This window comes from Anser anser (genome assembly GCF_964211835.1).
Source record: "Anser anser genome assembly, chromosome: 12".
Classification (NCBI taxonomy): domain Eukaryota; kingdom Metazoa; phylum Chordata; class Aves; order Anseriformes; family Anatidae; genus Anser; species Anser anser.
In genome coordinates, this window is record NC_139733.1 from 4,642,376 (window position 1) to 4,662,409 (window position 20,034).

The following is a 20,034-nucleotide window of genomic DNA, read 5'->3' on the forward strand; positions in this document are numbered from 1 at the left end:
TTCCACCAAGTATCAAACATACAGTAAAAGTTTCTTACTCTTCTGTTACGTAACAAGTGTATTCAAGGTCAAACTCCTTTAAAACCTGTGAAACTACCACAGCTACCTATCCAAGAGATAACAAATCCATTACATTTGTAAAAACACAGACACGAGGTGACAAACTGAAGTTTTGAAGTGATAGAGAAACCTGCTTATCTGCTATTAAAAGGCAATTCAGAAATAAATTTCTCATCTTGTTGAACTGAATTTCTAGCAAACTTAGTTTTTAAATGCCACTAAATAAATCTCGCAAACCTCAGACTCTTAATTTCTTGATTGGATGTGTAATAAATACCAGGGGCTTGAGGTAATACAATAAGCAATAGGGCTGAATCATTTTTTGGCCATACAAAGAGGAGATAATTTAAAAACTTTACGTAATTTTACCAGACTGACAGCTGAGGTAACTACCTCAAATGACAGATATATCTAAAGCCATGTATGAAGCATGGCACTATCCCAAAACTCCTCTCTCTATCATCGTTCATTGAGGGAAAGCTGTTATCAGTGTGCAACTTGTAATACTTGAACCTTTTGTCAGTATGGAAAGAAAACCTCTACCCAAATATGATCTAAGAAGCTTAAATAACTGCCAGTAATATAAGGAATAGGAAAGTCAATTAAAACCAAAGATCTTGTATCGCATACCACATAAATATATACCCCAGGAGTCATCTTGGAGTGTAACTCCAGGGAGTACAACCGGAGCACTGATTCGGAGTGCATAACAGAGGTAGCAAAGTGAGAGGTTGTGCTGCACACCCAGCACGGACAAACACGTGGCGTTAGCAATGCCCACGTCAGTGAGACCTGTCTGCAGCCGTGCCTCCGCCCCAAGGGCTCTGGATGCAGCCGCACTGGTGCATCCTGCATAAAGGCACGTAACAAACCTGGGTAGTGCAGCCTTCAAACCCACGTAGTCAACAAGGACCTTTCTGAATCCTGTGGTTTTGTTACTCAGTGCTTCGCCCACCAGTCAGCTTTCTCAAAACTTTCTGTTTACCTATAAATGTCAGTAACAATCTCAGACCTTGTTACAGAGGTGATAGCTGACACATGCAGGCTCCATACAGACCCACTCCCATCACTTTTAACCCTTCAGAGTACAGTTGAATTGAAGTAGGATGCACAGATCACTCTGGGAATTTATTACACTGGCCAACTGCTCACAGAAAATCTGGAAGGAAGAAAGTTTTGTTCCTATTACAGATGGAGATAAGGACTCAAAGAGTTTACAGTTTTGCAATCTGAGCTTCTGAGCTGCAGACTCAAGATCTGAGACAACCTGAAAACATGAATTGTGAATTTTTAACTTACACCAACATGAAATATGAATTTTTAACCTACAACTTTCTTAAAACTTGATTTAAATTTAAAAGTGTAGCTAGCACTGCCAGTCATTTTTACACTGGAGGGAGAATGAAGTCCTCAGCAAGGCATACATTTTCACAGCACAATAGCATCAAGAGAAGATGCTGATAATAAAGAAGCTGAGTCAGATCAGAAATAGACAGCTTGAGAGCATCTGCAAAGCAGAATGGACAAGATCTCTGCTGTGATGAGTCACCAGAGATATGCAGGAAATGAGGATCACTCAAAACAGGAACAATTATCACAGCAACATAATGTTGTTTAATGGGAAATTAATGTTTTATTCAAGTGATGTTTGCTAGATGTAATTCCTTGTATCCAAGCAAGTCTAGAACTCCAGCTCCACCTTTAAGACTTGGATCTGATTTTCAGCTCAGTTATGATCTCCCAGAGTTGCACAAGCCTCACAAACAACACACTGTGCTTCTTCGCAGGCTGGGAAGCTGAACACTATAAATTGGATTTATCATATACAGTGTGATATAGACATGGAAGAGAGGGGTTTTTTTTGTAGATTGATAGATAAAAGCTCTTTAGAAGCAAACATTCATCCCAATATATGGTATAAAAGATAAACAAGCACTATAAAGTCTTCCATAGAGTTTGAGAAAGACCAAACCACAAAGAACATTCAGCTCCAGTCTTATCCAGAAATGTAAACAGTTTAAGGGGGTTGGTTGTTGTCCGCAGCCTGCAAGTAATTAAGCACTAATTCTCTACCACCTACTGAGCAAGAAATTGGAGAGGAAACATGACACAATGCTAAGTATGCACTTTTCAGGCCAGGCTCAACTGATGTATTCTGTCCATCGTCTTCGTCAGACCAGTACTGATTTGCCCTCCCCTGTAAAAATGAACAGATGAAAACAGGAATCTCCAAAGGCAGAACCACAGATTTTTATCTCAAAGTAAAAAGATTCCCAGTGTCAACTGAAATTGTCCTGATACATCCAATGCCACCCACAAAGCAGAAGGATAGGGTGAAGCATTTCCAATTCCCTTAACTGGGACTCATTTGCAATAGCCAAATCCTTGAAAAGACCTTCATCTCCTCTCACCAAAACATTTTCATGTTTCCACTTTATTTGCAGATTCTTTTTCACTGAAAGAAGATGAAAGGTTTAGCGGCCTTATCTATAATTAGACACACATTTGCAACACATTCCTGGGACAAATAAACTGAATTTACCTTAATAGAATGCTTTTATCCAGCTGAACTACTTCAAATTTGCTCCTGTTTTGTTGCACAGTAACATCTACAAAATAAAAATCAAGCTCAGTCCCAGGAAAGCAGCACTCCGTGGCATTTTTTCGAGCTTTACAGACCCCCTGGGACATAAAAGAGGAAAACTTATGAAGCTTGAAGGATTTTTTCCCTTCCCAGAGTCTCCAGGCCTGCGTGAAGCCCTGCCGGAGCCGCCCAGTGACGACAAGCACACCCGCATCCTCTGCCTCTGCGGCGCGGCTGAATCACCGACCGCGGCAGCGCGAGCTTCGGCATGACTCCTCAAACCCACTCAGGTTTCATCACTCAGGTCCAAGTTTTGCTTTGGCGGACAGACTGAAAGCTCGGTCCAGACCTCTATTTTCAATTTAGACAAGTATCCATGGCAACACTGGTACTATTTTAAACCATTCCTATTTAGCCGCCTCCAGGTTGAAAGTGAAATAGAAAAAATACCAAGCCCACCCTATCACCCACTCCTCTAACAGCTCACAGCGTGTGACAAAGTGGGGCATACCTGTCAGCTGATTTACCTTCCCGTACTAAAAATTTCAACAATGGTCTGTTTTCTCTCTTCAGTGATTTCCGTGGGTCTGAGCAAGAGAAATGCCTTAATTTGTGTTTCACACTCCAAATTTGCCTTACTCCTCTTCAGGTGCTCTTTGCAGCAGTGACATTTTTGGGCAGCTATATGACTCCAGGGGATGAAACCTTTACAAATCACCTCCAATATCAAATTAGCTGAAATAAATGTTAAGATCCGACATGCCTCCCTTCATTTTGTAGGTGACATCCAAGGCATACATGCCTATGCTGGAGTCCAAGATGGTTTTAATTCGTCTCCTTTACAAGCATGTGTGGCACAACGCTTGACGAGCAACTTTGCCACATGCTGGATTTTCACTGTGTCCTTGTACTGAACAATACTTGCTGCAAAAGGCAGAAATTTGTCAAATTAAACAGTTTGCGTGACTGGTAGTTACGGAAGAAAAATGCAGGCAAGTCTGAGCTGTGAGAAATGTCACAGCCAAACGCGAAGCCAGGTGAAGCCTGTTTACATATTCACTCTCATTATCAAGCTGCAATTAGAAATGCAGAACCCCATGTGTTGTTGGTTTTGCAAACCAGGAGCTACTTTACATTACTTTGAAGATTTTCTGAGTCTTTGGGCTCAACTCAGTTAACAAATCAAAGGCTTCCTATGTCCCCAGGGATACCTTATGGTACGGCGGACCTCCAACTGCCAAACCTATGGGGATCTCTGCAACACTACACTTTCAAAGAACATGATTAAATTTTCCATCTTTTTATATCTTAAGTCTTTACACTGAGCTAGCAAGTCTAAACATTCCTGTGCACACTCCTGTGGCACCATGCAAACCTGTGGAGTAATTTTGCCAGTTAAAGACTCCTGCTTATAAATCTCCTTTTTGCAGTTACGTAGATGGTGGCAGTGGCCATCACTGGTGCAGAGCCAAATGCCCCATTCTTGACAGACTGACTCAGAGAACACATTAGGAAGTATTTTAGTGCCTGACAGAGGGTTTTTGTTTGTTTGTTTGTGTTTTGTTATGTATATACAAGTAGCTGAAAAATGCTCAGCAGTTTCAAAGTCAGAAACCAAGTCTTTCTACCAAGGAATAAGAAACCAGGAGGAAACCAAGACAAAGGCATTTTCCAGTCTGATCACAGCTCCCCAGCACACAGCTTGAAGTTACTTTGCACTTTTTTAAGGCATTTGACACCCAACAGAGGCACGCACAATCCATATACCAGTGTTAGCTGTATTTACACATTCATTCTGCATGCTCTCCGTAATTCTGTAATGAACACCAACTTCAAATTTCAGACTCTAGCTCAGCCCATACACCTATGCATGCACGTACAGCTGTCTCCTTACTGCTCACCAGCTGCACACACAGAGCAGCCCTAAAACTGGTCTGCAGGAGCCTGCATATAGTCTTCGAACTAGATCAAGATAGGGCATAGATAAAGCCTGAACTTCACCCTTTCGGTCCCATGTGAAGCACTGTTGAACAATCCTGCTCTGTACCACTAGCTCTAGCAGAGCAGCAGAGAAGGAGAAGCATGTTATGAAACCAGATAACCCGCTTTCCATTCTTGGGAGAATGGCAACACAGCCCCATGGTACTGAGCGTGCTATGGCTACGATGACAGAGATATCGGTCCTCTTAACAGCATTGCTAAATTGTATTTTCTTTGCACTGCAGCAACACTCACTGCGTATTTGTCATCAGCTCTGGTAGTTTCCAGGTTCTGAAGTCTGGAGCAGATTCAAGCAGCAAAAGAAAATCTCAGCAAGGTGGCAGCAAACAGTCAGCCAAAACAAACAAGATAGGTTTAGAAAACCTCTCTAGTTCATCGTTGAGAATAGAATCAAGCACCACTTCAGCAGTGTGACCCTCTCGCCTTCCAGGATATGGACTAATTCCTTCATCTTGCAGCATATACATATTTTAGTATCTCAGCATTAAAGAATACAAAACATGAAAGTGTTGTAAAGATTTCTTCATTCATATGAAGAGCTACCTGCGTTGCAATTGCACTAACGTAAGGCAAGATTTGCTCCTTGAACAACAGTATTCTGACCTAGGATGACGGCAATACACAAGGACTAACGTATTTATGAGATAACGCAATTACACTAGGCTTGCAGAGTGGTGGAATAATTGGTGGGTATCTCTCTACTATTTGAAAAAGTAGAGCTACAGTCATCTGAAAAACTGACCTCAATCCATACGCTTGTGGTCAGGCGCATGATCAACTCTGGGGGAGTTTGGACTTTTCTACATGAGATTCAAAACACAGAAGTGTGAACATCAGTTCTGTTGTACTGGCAGGAATGGGAGAAGCATATTCATCAATCAATACCAGTTCTTTTTTTTTTACTAAAGGAACACAGCTTGGCTTGTAATGCTGGACTGGAAGGCACTGAGCCCTTCATGCCTGTCACAGGAAGAGGGGCTCATTCATGACCGTCAGTGCCACGTTGCGCCATGTGCTCAGTCGGCACTATCAACGGCATCCCCATAAACATCCATTACCCAGACATTCAAGTGGTGGAATTTACAAACAAGAAGACAAATGGCTATAATAATATATTTGTATAGTGATCATATGTTTTACGAGGTATTTGCTTACTGTAAATTAACTGTAAAATCTGGTAGAGGAATCTGAGTCTGACAGGAAAATAGACAGAAACAAGCTTTTTTTTTTTCTGCAAGGAAAACCTTGTGAAGTGAGACCAACTCACTTCAACATACACTGTAGAACATAAGGAGTTCTTCTTTAAAGATAGCTTTTTATTTCTAGGATTTCTAATGGTTAACGGTCACCCTTTACTATTTTACAGTAATATAGGAGGAAGTAATATGCCTAAAACGAGTGTATAGCTTACTGGAACTAATGGGGCTAATATCACAATTGACAGGACAGGATTCAACCTTCAAAGTCTTATTTCAACAAATGTTACTGACTCCATTTAGAAGCTGAATAATAGTGAGTAAACTCTCTGAAATATCTGGGTCAGGTTTCAAGACCTAATAAAGGTCAGATCCCACAGTCTGTAGGAGTGCAAACAACAGTGCTGGTGAAGCATCCCACCTTTGAGATCACTGCCATTACCTCACAGATGAGCTGCTTGCTCTGCCAGGCTGTTTGGGCACGCTGCAAGGTCAGCACTCACCAAAGAGAGAACAGGGATTCAGGACTGAAGGTTAAAGGAAGATTCGTTTCAGCACTGAAGTGTATAACTCATTTAACCTTAGTATACAAGTGAGAGAATAAATAGTAAACCTAAACTGGCTTCCCTTGCCATGTACCAGAATCTTTCAGGATACCAATTTATTCACACTGAGAGGTGAATGTAAGTACTGGTTGACTCCAAAAGTTTCTGTTCACTCAAACTGCTTGGTTAAATCCATCAAGAACAATAAGGAAACCAACAGTATAACTCTTTTTCACCCAGAGTGGTTAGCTTTCACCTAAAACCAAGGTAGTGAGAGTCTCTGCCTGTCCTGCGATGGATTTTTGGGCATGCCACAGTACAAACCGGCTCCTGTCATCCCTGGGGATGACCACAAAGGGGAAGGAACACGTGCAACACTGAGATCATTGCTGCCCGGGGCCAAACGCTGGGAAAGGCAAAAGTCCATGTTTCATGAACATATTTAAAGCACATTCATTAGTTTAATGCAACAATGCAAACTTACAAGACCTGTGTTTTGAAAAGTCTATGCATTTATAGCCAATCTCACTAAAAGATACACACAGAAATGGAACTTGCTTGTGACTGCATTCAATCCAAGCTGATTGAAATTAAACATTTATGTAACCTCCTAATGTAAAACTCAGACATCACTGATGTTTACTATACTTCTCTTTTGATTTCAATGCCATGAGTTAAGACAATGCTTATCAGCTTTGATTCAGAACCAGTAAAAGTACAAGTTTTTATCATTAACACACGAGACATTACTTAAGTGTATGTTATCTTCAATAAAAACAGTTACTCAGAGTAAATATCTTACAAAATCATTTGGCTAGCATGCTGTAGTTTTGAATTTGGAAATGAAAATTACTAGTTTCATGCAAGGCAATTCCAACACAAGGAAAATTAATGCAAATTGCAGAGGAAAAATTCTTGGAAAAGAGGGAAAAATATACTAATCTTCAACAGCTTATAGGCCATAAACAAGAAGTTTTATAGAGGTATCTGTAGACTTGCAATTCCTGCTCGAGCACTGGAGAGAAATAGCCATCAACTTGGTAGTTACTCAAGCATTTGGCAGAGCTGCTCAGCGGGTGTAAGGCTTTCCATGCCACCAAACACAAAATGCATCGACTAAATGCTCTTATCTGAAAGTCCTCTTTCTAGTAATTTCTCAGAATCGTTACTTAAAAAAAAAAAAAAAAAAAAAAAAAAAAAGACTAAACTTCATTAAACAAACACAACGTTTCTCATTCTCATTCTGCTTTTCAATACAAAACAGCACCTAAACCTTATGGAAAAACTTGTAAGAATTGTCTGTTTTATATCGTAATCACCATTTGATTAAAAAGACACATTTTCAGTGATGAACTTCATTTTTTTAATGACAAACAAGACAAGCCTGAACAGGAGTCTTCTAGAAAATCTGTCCTCCCCAACCAACATCTGTATCAGGCTCCATAGGCCACCCATTTTTGCCACCAAGCTCGCTGGAGAAGATGTCATGCTCTTCTTTTCAGTTTTTGCTTTTCAGGAAATTCTATTCCCAACTGAAGTGACGTTTGTGTGTCTGGAATCTCTTTTGCATGTGTCATGTGCTATCATCTCACAGTAGTTGGTATTAAGTACAACAAATTCTGTTACAAACTACTGGCAGCAAAATAAAATTGTTTCCTAAGACCCTTTTGGGGTGCCTCAATCAGAAACTGATATTTCACTTCATACAAGATGTATAACCCTATAATGTTAATCAATTTAACTTGTGCTCAGAAAATGATTCCAGTAAGTAACAATATATTTTAAAAGTCAAACAGAAGGTAACATACAAATAGTGAGAGGTAAGAAGAAAAGGAAACTGAAGTACACCCAGATGTTCTTTTTGCAAGAACTCATTCATTTTCTTCTCAATTCTGTTCCCTGTGTATGAACCAGTTCCAGTCAGACTCGAGCTCCTCTGCTCCAAACACAGCTGAAGTTGTTGCTCACAGTGAATATATGGAGAAGGTGAATGCTATTACAGCTCAATGTCAGACCGTAGACCTCAGACTGTTACTGAGCTTCTTACTCAAAAAAAAAAAAACAAAAAAAAACACTAAAAGCATCTTTGTGATGTACTAAGACTGGGATATATTGGGTAAACTGCTTTAAATTTCTTGGACTATGCAGCAGTCAGGGGTGCCTCTCCTCCTCCAACCTGCAGCTGTCAGCATGCCCCAGAGTGCTGAACCAAGGTGAAAGGACACATTTCCTTAAACTGCAAAGCCACCACAAACGTTGGCTCCTCCAAGACTACGGGAAGGGAAGGAGGTGACAGGCAGCACAGGTGGAGGGGGTAAATCCCTTACAGTGTTCTGTGTCAACCAAGACGAGCAGGGAAGGTAACACAAGGGAGAAGATGCAAATTCTTCTTTTTGAAATAAAATTTTTACATAGCAACCTCATACAGAATAAAGCTCATCCTAAACACATACCTTATGTACCCTTGAGACATATTCACCAACTACCTTAGTGGAAAGGCGTTTAACACTGTATACAAACCTATTTCTTGCACAGCACAGGTCACCGGAGGTGTAAGCAATAACTTGCACATGACTGGTAACAGTAAAGGCTACAAGGTTTCATGTGATTATTTTCTTTATTTTTAAGATTATATTATACACGCACAGAGCAACAGTTCGCAAGAGCATCAACTTTCATAACATCTTTTAAAAGTTACTGAAGCAAGTCCTCCCCTTTCTTGCAACTGTTTATACTGTTAATAGGTTTTAAACCCAGAGTTGTTGGAGCCATAAACATTTATTTTAGTACTCGGTAATTCAAAACTACAATCAAATACCTCTGAGCACTTGTGAATACAATCGGCATCCCTATGGCTCACAAAACAGCAAGCACTCAATAGCAAGGAGGGAGAAGGAATTATTGGTTCACGTTTTTTCTAAATCGCTCCTTTTTTGGTGTATAAAGGGGTTGAATAAGTCTCAGTCAGAACTGTGCCCAGCATGACCAGGCTGCCAAGGGGCAGGCAAGACAGCTCGGCACGCCACCCGCACACCCCCGTGAGCCTGAGAGCCCTTGGTCCCCGAGCTGCCTGCATCAGGCAGCTGCCTCCCTGTAATGCCCCAGAGCACCCGTGTTAGCAACTGTCTACCACTTAATTAGGCACTCCATCATCATCAGCGGGTCCCAGTGATGGAGTAAAACCCAGTCATTCCACCAGGCAGTGAACAATTGCAGACCCAAAGGCTCTCTAATGTCACTGCTTGCAAATGTGTTTGCTGCAATGTGCTTGTCGGAGTCACAGGCACATAACGGCACAGCAAACACAAGTGGCCTAAGTGGGAGCTCCCTGGCCCCCCAGGCAAAGGCAGCAAAGGGGGCAAGTGCAGTGGAGGTGTGCTGAGCCTAACCATGGCCCAATTACTCCCTGCCCCGTCCCTCACTCAGACTTTGGCTTGGTGTCAACAACACCAGTTCTTTGGGCTGGTGTTTTAGGATTTTTGGTGACTTTGGAAGAGAATTGGTCATCTCAGGCATAGCACGGATAGACTGGGAATAGTCAATAAAACATAGAACCTGCTCACACATAAGGAGATCTTTATAAAATTCCAATTACTGCTGGCTTGTTACCTAAGAATCCCTGAGAGGTAAGAGATATTGCTTGCTGTGAGGCCCAGGGTAATGAAATTACAAATCCTTTCATGAGTAAGCATATGCTAGAAAGCTACATTTATTTGGCTTACATATTTGAAACTGTTCAAAAGGTTATTGTCTCAAAAAATCTGGATCAGAAATTACTAACTGCTTCTATTTGCTTCTCTAACAGGGAGCTATACTCAGTGTCATTTTTAATTCCTCAGTGATCGATTATAACACTCCAAACACTACTGCAAAGAAGTCTCATTTAAATTCTGTTTTCTTAAGAAGTATGAAACATGCATACAGAAAATACTCTCAGGTACATACGATAAATAAACAACAAACATCACTCCTCTGAGAAACCTGGTGAGCCCAACAACCTTGTCTTTTCAAGTGCTTAATTAATTTATATAAGAAGACCCCCATCTTACTTCCATAGTTTGTCTCCACCATGTTTTAATTTCAGAATTGAGACCAAATGTTCTTCAAAACATGTATGAAACTAACATCACAAAAGATGGATGATGTTTAGCCCTATAAAATAGGTACACAGCATGGGTTTTCAAAAATATTTTGATGCCTAGGGATTTTTAGGTTAGGTTACTACATGTCATCATAGGATAGATGCCCAACCCCAGTTGGATTCATTATTTCAACATACGGGAATTAAACTGTCTTTGTACCTAAATCCCATGAAGTTTTCATGTCTGAAAACCCCTGACTGTGTCCACTATCGTTGTGGAAGACCTGTCGCACGCAAACACTGCCTTTTGTGCTTGTGCCAGTAGTGCGGACGTACACTCCCCAGCTGGGTGCGAAAGCTTCATCCTGTTTCACTTTTTCTTGAAACACTCTGACACTCCCGTTGGTGCCAACACTTACCACAATGCATTTCCTTATAAAATGAATTCTCCAGCCAACTGAATGAATAACAGCACTTGTGCTGCAGGGAAAACAACTTGGTGTAGAAGATGCGCTATCAGTGGATGAAAAATCTGAGTACACCACATCATTGCACCAGATGCTGAGAAATAGATCCTGCTCTTCAGGGTGTATCTAATGAAGGCAAGACTAGCAAGATCTGAAGGAACATGCATGTTTGTCCCACCTTGTACTGCACATCACACCTGCCAGCCATCATCCATAGTAATTCACATCCTTATTCATAAGATCACACCAAAGTGAGAAGCTGCTATCTTCATTTTATGAATAACACAAGAAGACAGAAAACCACCTTCGCAAACATCTCTAGTTTCTAGATTGGCAGGTACTGGGGTTTAAAAAGAAAAAACTTGTGCCCTGAGCATTTCTGTAAGTTGCTTAGGTTCTTAAAAATTTGCGTACATCTGACTACAACAAAGTATTTAGCAAAGCATGGAGCAGAACTTTTGTATTCTGCATACAATGGTCATGCTTTCACCACTTCACAGGTCTTCACATCTTTAAGAAAAAAATTCTCTAAACTATTTTCTCTAAAGATCATGAGCTCCTGCACTATAAAAGACCATAAAAGCCTGCCGCACACAAGTGCTGTTTTCCAGGAGCTCACGTCCTTTGGTTAGTACTCCACTTCAACAAGGAGACTCGGGGACATTACACGATGAATGAACAAGGTGATGAGGGCTTGGACTCGAGCTCACTAGGGGAATTCTTGCAAAAACAAGACAACAACAACAAAGAGTAATGCACCAGACTTTGAGAAGCACACTGAAGCCTGGCCAGCTGGAAAGCTAGCAGTGGCTTGGCCTGTAGCAGTTCCCAAAACACAAACAAGCAGGCAGCAGTCATGCAGAAACTTGTCTAGAGAGATCATCTAGGCACAAGCACACACACACACAAAAAATTAACACTGACCCAAAAAGTATGTCCCTGAGCAGGGCAAGTCTGGATACTCAAAACTGAGCTGCTGCCTACAAGCCTGGGCTGGCAGGCTAGATCAGCCCTCCAGATCCATGTTCAAATTTCTTAACAGGGACTACTCAAAGCACTTCATATGGGCCTAATGTTGCATCCACTGAAAGCAGGAGCTTTGGAAAAACCCAGGCCACATCTGGCAGTCCAGAGCCTGGAGATTTGATACCTTTGACTACTGCTTATTTCAGAGTCTGCAAACAATTAGGCTGAATGCACTCCTTTATGTCGCTGGGGCAGAGCTTGGTTTACCCTTGCACCCTGCGTTCACAGGCTCATGCCACAAGCAGTGTTTAGCGCACACACTTGAAATTACTGGTCTCATTAAAATGCAAAGTGCCAAAGGGGCCTCAACCCAGCACAAGTAGTTCCCTTCATCCTGCTCTCACAGGCAGGGCTATCCAGGCCTACTTGTGCTGTTAGATACAGGAAGGAAGACAAATAAAAGGAAAGGACAGGGAAAGACAACTGTGGTAAATACTGCACCTTGGACGGGTTTCCTTAAAACCTCGCAGGCAGTGAGGCAGCCCCAGCCATGTTTCATGACCCCGTGCCCTGCCTGAGCACAATGTGGAGGTGCGAGGCCTCCACAAACCTGCCGGCTGGGCTGCGCGCGGTCCCCACACAGCTCACGGCTCTGCTGCCACCAGGCCCACGGGGCTGGGCAAGGGGCAGGTGGCAGCGCTCAGCCGCAGGCACTGGGGTCACACCAACAACATAAGTGAGGGAAGGGGCAAAGCGGCACTAGAAGCCCCCACATACATGATATTTTTTTATTAGGGAAAGAAATTCCTGATTTTCTCTTTTTCCCACTAAACTGCGTCCAGATACTTAATAAGGTAAGAATGCTATCTTTGGAAGAACAGCTAGATCTATTTTGTGGTTTTCTCTTAAAATGCCCCTCTATTTTACAGTATTTCAGCCCTCTTTCTGTAAGTATCTCATTCTGCCTTATACCCCATTCATGCTATCTTACTCTATAATCTTACCATCTCAAAACTATGACTACCAAAGAGACAACTGAACACTGCCACCCAGGGCTGTAGTTCATGCTGATTCATACTTGCTGGCCCAGAGACTTTTTCTCCCCTCACCCCGCTCTCCCGAGGTTTATTTTTATTCTTCAGTTATCCTAGTTTCAGGGCTCAAAGCTTATTTCTTCCTATTGCAGAAAGAACTGGGACTGAGCATACAATACACGATTAAGCTTGAGGTAGTTCAAGTAAACATGAAAGAACACTTTACCTAATGCCAAAAAAACAGAAATTAGACTTCATGTTTCCAAAGCTCCATCCACAGCATTCTCCCACCTCTGGTGCATTTTACAGCAGTGGTAGGAAGGACAAAGTGTTGGTGTGCTCAGGGGAAGTCTCAGAAACTCTCACTGCAGGCCTGCTTCATGGATCTCTTTTTCCTCGTCTGTCCTTAGTTAGGAAAGTAAAAGACATCTTTCTTCATCAGCCTCAGCACCTCAGCAAGCATGTAGTAGATGAGATGGCTGAAATCACAGCTACATCCTGAGGAGTTACACAAGAGCCTCCCAGTACCTCCTACCTGATCAGGATTCCCATGCAATGAATGCTATTTTCCAATCCACTGATCTCGTCTCACAAATATTTACTTGGTGCAATTTACTTCAGTTGGAGAGCAATTATCCTTATCTCTAAAAATGACCATGATAAACTCATCCAGAACTGGTGATTTTTTTAAGTGGAAAAATACCTCTATTCTGAAACACAATGGTTCTAGCTAGACACAAATTGCTATTTGGCCTGCCAAAACCAGAATGCAAATCATAAAACATTCACAATGAGGCTGTTTGCTACCTGAGTTACATTTATCCAAGAAACAGCACTCTACTGGCAGTGCATAGGGAAATGGAAACGAGTAGGAAAATAATAATAAACTTTGACAGTAAGATCTTTAAAGATGTTTTATTCAACCCTCCCTTGTTCAGGGCATTTTTAGGATGAGGAAATAGAGAAATTAAAACTCCCTCTGTTTGTTGCTCTTGCAGTAAATGACAGGATAAGATCAATGTTTGGAAAGAGACTGTATGAAGACAATAGTCTCCATAAATCTCATCCCTTCCCTTGGTAACAGTACTTAATTTACACTTTCTCAGCTGAGTTATCACCTCTACTTTACACTTACTGTTCCTTTAGGAATGGATTAATTAGCATTTGCCACAGAAACTTCCATAGGCCTGTATGTTGCTGAAGAATGTTGCTCTTTAGTCTATGAGCAGGATCTATGACAAGTGCACAGACAGAAGAACAGAGGAAGGTTTCCTCAGCAGAGAGCAGTGCAGGCTGGCACAGAGCTGAGGGTGGCGGAACCCCCTGTGCAGCAGCAGCAGCCAACGTCACCCCTGTCACAGGCCGGAAAACGCCTGCTGGGCTCACACAGCCTTGCAGCGCCACCTCCACGCTTCCTGCCCGGCAGACGGAGAAGCCAGCTCCCCAAAGTCACCAGTTTACTTGTGGGCTTGCTGTGGGGCCTGTCACTGTGACTGTGGCAGCGCCCACATCCTCCCTTGGGGCCATGAGCACTGCTGCTGCCCCAGAGAACCATGGCACAGGCCCGGCCTCACACAGCACCCAGACAATCAGGCAGACTGCTGGCTCAGTGGTACACCTCATTGTATACACCTGCATCTGACAACAACGGCAGCCTTTGGACACAGTTATTCCCATCCCTGGCCGGGCACAGCCCAGCACAGGCCTCCTGGCAGCCCTGCCAGGGTCTGCGCCTCTTCCGGGGCCCAGCCTGTGCCTCAGCAAGGAAGGAAGGCACGTGCCAGCCTCACAGTCTCGCGCTGAAACACAGACAGAAGTGAGGCACAAAAGGAGAAGGAGCATCTGAATGCAAAATTAGCCTTTCCTGAGCACCAAAGGACTCCACATCGTTTCTACCACTAGATTACATATGAGGCAGCAGAGACTTGGGAGATGAAAGCTCAACTACATATAAAACCAAAGTGAGATACATAAAATATATGTAAAGAAGCCAAGATTTAAACCAAAGGCATCAGGAATCCAACCACAGCTGAGTTCTGGTGCCAGGACACAGCTAATAGGCAGAACAAATGCAATAGCCATCTACCTCAGGATGAATTTTTAGTGGCAACAAATGTTTCTGTGGAACCTCTTATACTTTTCTAAACTCCAGAGAAAAAGAAATACTAAAATAAATAATAAAATATGTAGAATATCCCTAGAGCCACAAAAATGTATCTCTCAGGGACCTGGGAACCCAAATAAATTTGTGTTTCGGGGGGGGGGGGGGGTAGGGAGGCAATTAAGATGAAATTTTAATAACTGTATTGATGATTTGAAGGAATGAAAACCTAAAATAAAGTTCATCCCCCCAAATGCAGACTGATGAGAAAAGCAGGAAAATACAGTTAAGTGCAAAAAGAACCCAAACAATCCCCTAAGCCAGCCCTCCTCTCCAAGGCAGCCGCTGCTGGACATGCGCAGCCACTTCCAGCCCCCCAGGCTGCCTGCATCGCCCCTGCACACTGCGGGCCCTCTGCAATCACGCTGTGTTCACAGCACCCTAAACACCCTCCCAGAGCTGGAAGCAATGGGGGCCAGCTCACACTGCACCCCAGATAGCTGGGCAGGACCCAAACCCACCTTGGGGCTGCCTGCATGCAGCTTCCGACGACAAGGACACACCCAAGGGCCCCCAGAGGTGTGGCACAGCTTCATTGCGAGGCTGACAGCCCTCATAGAAAACAGCAATACAGCTGCATGGTTTTTAAAGATGAGAAAAGAATGTATTTAGCAATTCTGGCAGATTATGCCACTATATAGTTAGAATACATACACAAAATTTATGCTTTCATTCTACACCTGCAGGCAAAATTAATTTTTCTTTCAAGTCTGACTAATGTCTTCATTCAGCCTCTATCACCAGCCCAGGAGTCACCAAAGAGACAGAAGATGTATGTGTTTTATTACGTGAAACATATGGATCTACTCACATGAGTCACGGCCACATCAATTAAAACAACAACAACAAAACAAGTGAAAATACAGCAGTCCCTAGGCAGGAGTGTTGGAGCTAGCCATGTCAAGGAAGACTCCCGGTTTTAGGAAAGGTCCTGCAGTTCCCTTACAATGCCTGGGCAGACCTGCTCCCACCAGCTATTCCCTCAAGAAGGTTGGAGCTACCTGGCTGGGGTGGTCCAGAGCACCAGCACCCTTAGAGCTGCACCGCCTACAGCTAAACAGCATGCTGTGCCACTAAGAGCTATTTATTTTCTTTTTTAAATAATATTTAAAGAATATTGTAAAATATTCTTTAAGTATGTGTGTATATATATATATATATATCAGCTAAGGCAAAAATGACATCTGGTGGTTTCCAAACCTGCTTCTCTAGGCTAGATGATTCGCACCTGACAAGACATCCATCATATTTTATCACTGACCAACAGGAATCACGACCTAATCTAGACCACAGCCAGTCTTCTATCAGCCAAGAAGTTCCTGTGGATGACAGACTGAAAACGTCCTGAGGAGACTCCAAAATGTATCAGCTAGCTCTGCAGCCAAGCACTTTCACCCCAAAAAGCTTTCTTAAACCCCCCTTATTGAAAATTTAAGGACGTTCCACCAATCCCTCATTTTTGAGAGTAAAAAAAAAGGGGGGGGGGGGCAATTTAATTTTAAATAGATTGGGTTTAAATTTCATTAGTCCTAACTCAGACCTAAGTATAATGCAAAGTCTTGATGCACAGCTCAGATCAGATATTGTGTTAGGCTGCAACAAATATAAGGAAAGAGCTTTAAGCACAATCTGCTGGGTAATACTGACTGCAGCTGAACTCAGTGCACAATTTCAGCAGGTGCTTTTTGCCATTTGCATTAGCACAGACACAGGTGTTATAAACAGATCATTTTATTCAGGTTATACCAACTTGAAGGTTGGAATCAGCTCCCTTCCCCCCTTGCATCATCAGCTAGCCACTCCTGTTAGGTTCATCATTCACAAAGTGAAAATACCTAAATGTGAAATAAAATGGGTATCCATGAAGAGAAGATAGCCCAGAGGTAAGGCTTGGAGCACATTAACTATTCATCAAATCACTTTCAACAGTTTATATCTGCTAACAACATCCCTCTAGATGGTATGTGTGCTCACCTAATGTTTTCTCATTTCAAGTCATTGGGTTCAAACCCTGCTTTCTTTGAGGCTGCCTGGCACACTGCTGTAATGCAGTGAGGTTCTTCAGGTAGGACTGATTTCTAGAGCAGTGTTCTGGTGAAGTCACGTCATCAAGGTCTGACTTAGATGTAGCTGCTATCAATGATTGTGAAGTCAACATTTACAATAAAAACATAACTGGAAGTAGAAGACAAAGAGGCTACCATCTTTCATGGATCCTGCATATCTTTTATTTAGTAAACACAGCATGCTGTTTGTGTGGGGACCTAGAACCTCAGCTCCTTCTTCTCCAAATCTGCCCACCTCCTATCTCCCTTAAATTTCTCAAGCAGATGGACTAGGCAGCTCAAGATGTATAAGGGCTACCTAGATAACACAGGAAGAAATATCCCTGTCTAGAGAGCAATCAGTATTCTTTATGGTTTCAGTTCTTTACTCACAGTCTGAGTTCTCATGAGAACATTTTGTGCTACATCTCGAAAAAGGAGATATTACTCTTGATTTGATGAAAAATGAATTGGAAATACGAGCTGTGTATGTGCTAATTTATAGCGATGAAGTTTGCATTCATTACAGTAATGAGCATTGCATAAAGCGTATAATCAACATTCACTGCAGATGTCAAGAAGAATCCAGAGGCAGAGAGGAAATACATACACTTGCCACAGTTGATCATAAACATCATAAACTTCCAGCCCCCAAAAAAGACAAAGCAAGAGGCAGTCCTTTTTCTCCCTACTGGTCCCCAGTTGTGTTTGAATGTATCTATCAAATTCTTGCACTAACGAGCTTAGACAGTCTTTCAGCCATAGGATAAATATTGCAACGAATGCTGTAAATATTTTTGTAGCATGCACATTGTCTCCCAGAAGCACAACTGTTTCACTCCTTCCCCCAGTAAAAGACAAAAGCTACAAATATGATTACATTCAGCTGGTAACTGGAGGATCCAAGCAGATAACTAATTAAATCCAATTCCTTTTCTATACAGTAAAATGTTTTTCTAACATCACATTGGAAATGAAGAAGAGCAAGCAATGAAAGGAAAAGGTCAGATTTTAACAAATCATCACCTGAAATAAAGTTAAAACACCAGAAAATACCCTCCACAGTCTGTGAAATCAAAACAAGGCAGGCAATAGCGAAACAGTAGCTACTATGTCAAATGAAACATAAACCATCTTTGGAAAGAGAAAAAAGGTAACGAGATTTGCTTGATTTCTTGTCCATGTGGAGCAGAAAGAAGAAAAGAATAATGAATATGCACCAACATTATTATGCGTAAATGTTATGTAGACATCTACACTAGAAGTAGTTCTTACCTTCTGGTAACCTAGGGTTGGCGTGAATAGAGTTGGGGTCCCCATCTTCCTCAGGATGGTAACGATAAAGCGTCTGTGACTGCTTTTGGGATGACTGACTACGATCTTCCTTTAGAGCAACGGGGGGAGAGGTTGTGGCACTGAACTTTACCTTGGGGAAAGCATTTCCCTCTTGTGTTTCATGGGAAGATTTTGCTGGACTTGGCTCTGTTAAATTCACTTCTTTCAAGCCTAGATGAATACTGTTCCCTGGGTCTTCTTTTCTGGCATGCTTTTTCATTTTAGAGTGTGGGGCTCTTTCTTGCTCATTCCTCTCTTTGTCCCCTTGCTTCCCCTTGGGTCTCCTCTCTGGCTCCCCCAGGTGCTTAGGGGTCTCAGTGGTGGCTGTGGTGTGCTCTGGAGGAGTACTGGTGGTTGCTGGTGCTTCCTTATGCATCACTTGCTGGGGGGATGCTGCAGTGGTTCGGGGCACCCGCTTTCGCTCAATTCTTTCTGTGGCACTGCGAAATTCAGAGGGCAGCTTAGGTGCTGGTGTAGTGAGTGGTACAGTCGTTTCCTCGGCATATGTATCAGCCAGAGCTGAAACTGAAGGAGCAATGCTGGCTGGTAAGTAGTCATAATCCTCACTTTGCTCTTGGCTGATGCTCTCTTGCTCAAGATGGGAAGAGTAGCTCCTGTATTTTTTTGGAGATTCCACCTGGGTGTTGTCTCCTTCTGGAGCCTCCTGGTCGTAGCTGTACGGATCATCGTAGTGCCTCTCTGGTTCATTGTCTTCAGTGTCCATGGGACTCACAGTATTTAAGGCGAACGTGTTACAGTCTGGAAGCTGGTAGCACATCAGCTCACCGCCAGCATTTGGGCAATGGCAAACCTTGCACGGGGGCATGTGGAAGGTGTGCCCTGCTACGTACTTCTGGCCCTCGTGGAGGCAACCTATTCTTCCACACTGAGGGCATCCGTCCGCTGGCACCACCGCGTCAATGCAGTTTGGAGGCAGCTCCGGGCACAGCATGAACTGGCAGCTGATCTTGCCTCCTCCCTTGGGGCACGAACACTCAGTGCTTCCAAAGTCCACGAAGTAAGACTGCCCTTCAGGTACTTTGCCGTTGATAAAGCCCACATTGACACAGTCGTAGTACTGGTAGCCTTCGCACGTGCAGCCGTGCTGCAGGCACGTGGCGCAGCACTCGCCGGGCTCCAGCACATCCTCGATGCAGTTGTCCAGGGGCTGGCACTCGGCGCCCGTGCAGTCCCTCTGTGCATGGGAAATGCTGCTGCACAGCAGCACGAGAAGGACGGCGTTCAAACAGCTCAGCTGCCAGCCCTGGTACCTACCCATAGTCTTCCCAAACAAATACAGCTGCAGTCCAAACTTGCACATTTAAGAGCTGTTGGTTTTCTTCCTAGAAGGCTGTAGACTCAGCTCCGAATCTGCAGTGTTTTCCCGAGTTACCTTTTCTCATAGATCCTAGAGTTATGAAAGAAAACTCTGTTAAAGACTATATTCAGCACATATCCTGTTAAACATTAGAGGTCTTTAAAAGTTGGGACGAAATCCAACATCTGGAAACCTAAGTATGAAATTAATCATAAAGCCTTCCAAGCATTGTAGGCACAAA

General features: G+C 42.9%; 1 protein-coding gene and 1 long non-coding RNA gene across 8 annotated transcripts in view; both read right to left on the minus strand.

The window, feature by feature from the left end:
* The window catches only part of FBLN2 (fibulin 2), a 105,970-nt gene that overhangs the window by 58,550 nt on the left and 27,386 nt on the right, over nucleotides 1-20,034 (minus strand). For all 7 annotated transcript variants that reach the window (XM_083796410.1, XM_083796411.1, XM_083796412.1 and 4 more), the window contains one exon: nucleotides 18,416-19,883. In XM_083796410.1, coding sequence (XP_083652536.1) covers nucleotides 18,416-19,796 — 1,381 coding nt within the window. In that variant the 5' untranslated portion in view covers nucleotides 19,797-19,883. The remainder of the gene's footprint in view (nucleotides 1-18,415; nucleotides 19,884-20,034) is intronic.
* Nucleotides 1,650-18,409, minus strand: LOC310880516. The gene is made up of 2 exons (XR_014571736.1): nucleotides 2,603-18,409; nucleotides 1,650-2,257 (listed from the first exon to the last, which is right to left on the minus strand). It is a non-coding gene; the product is annotated as an uncharacterized lncRNA (long non-coding RNA).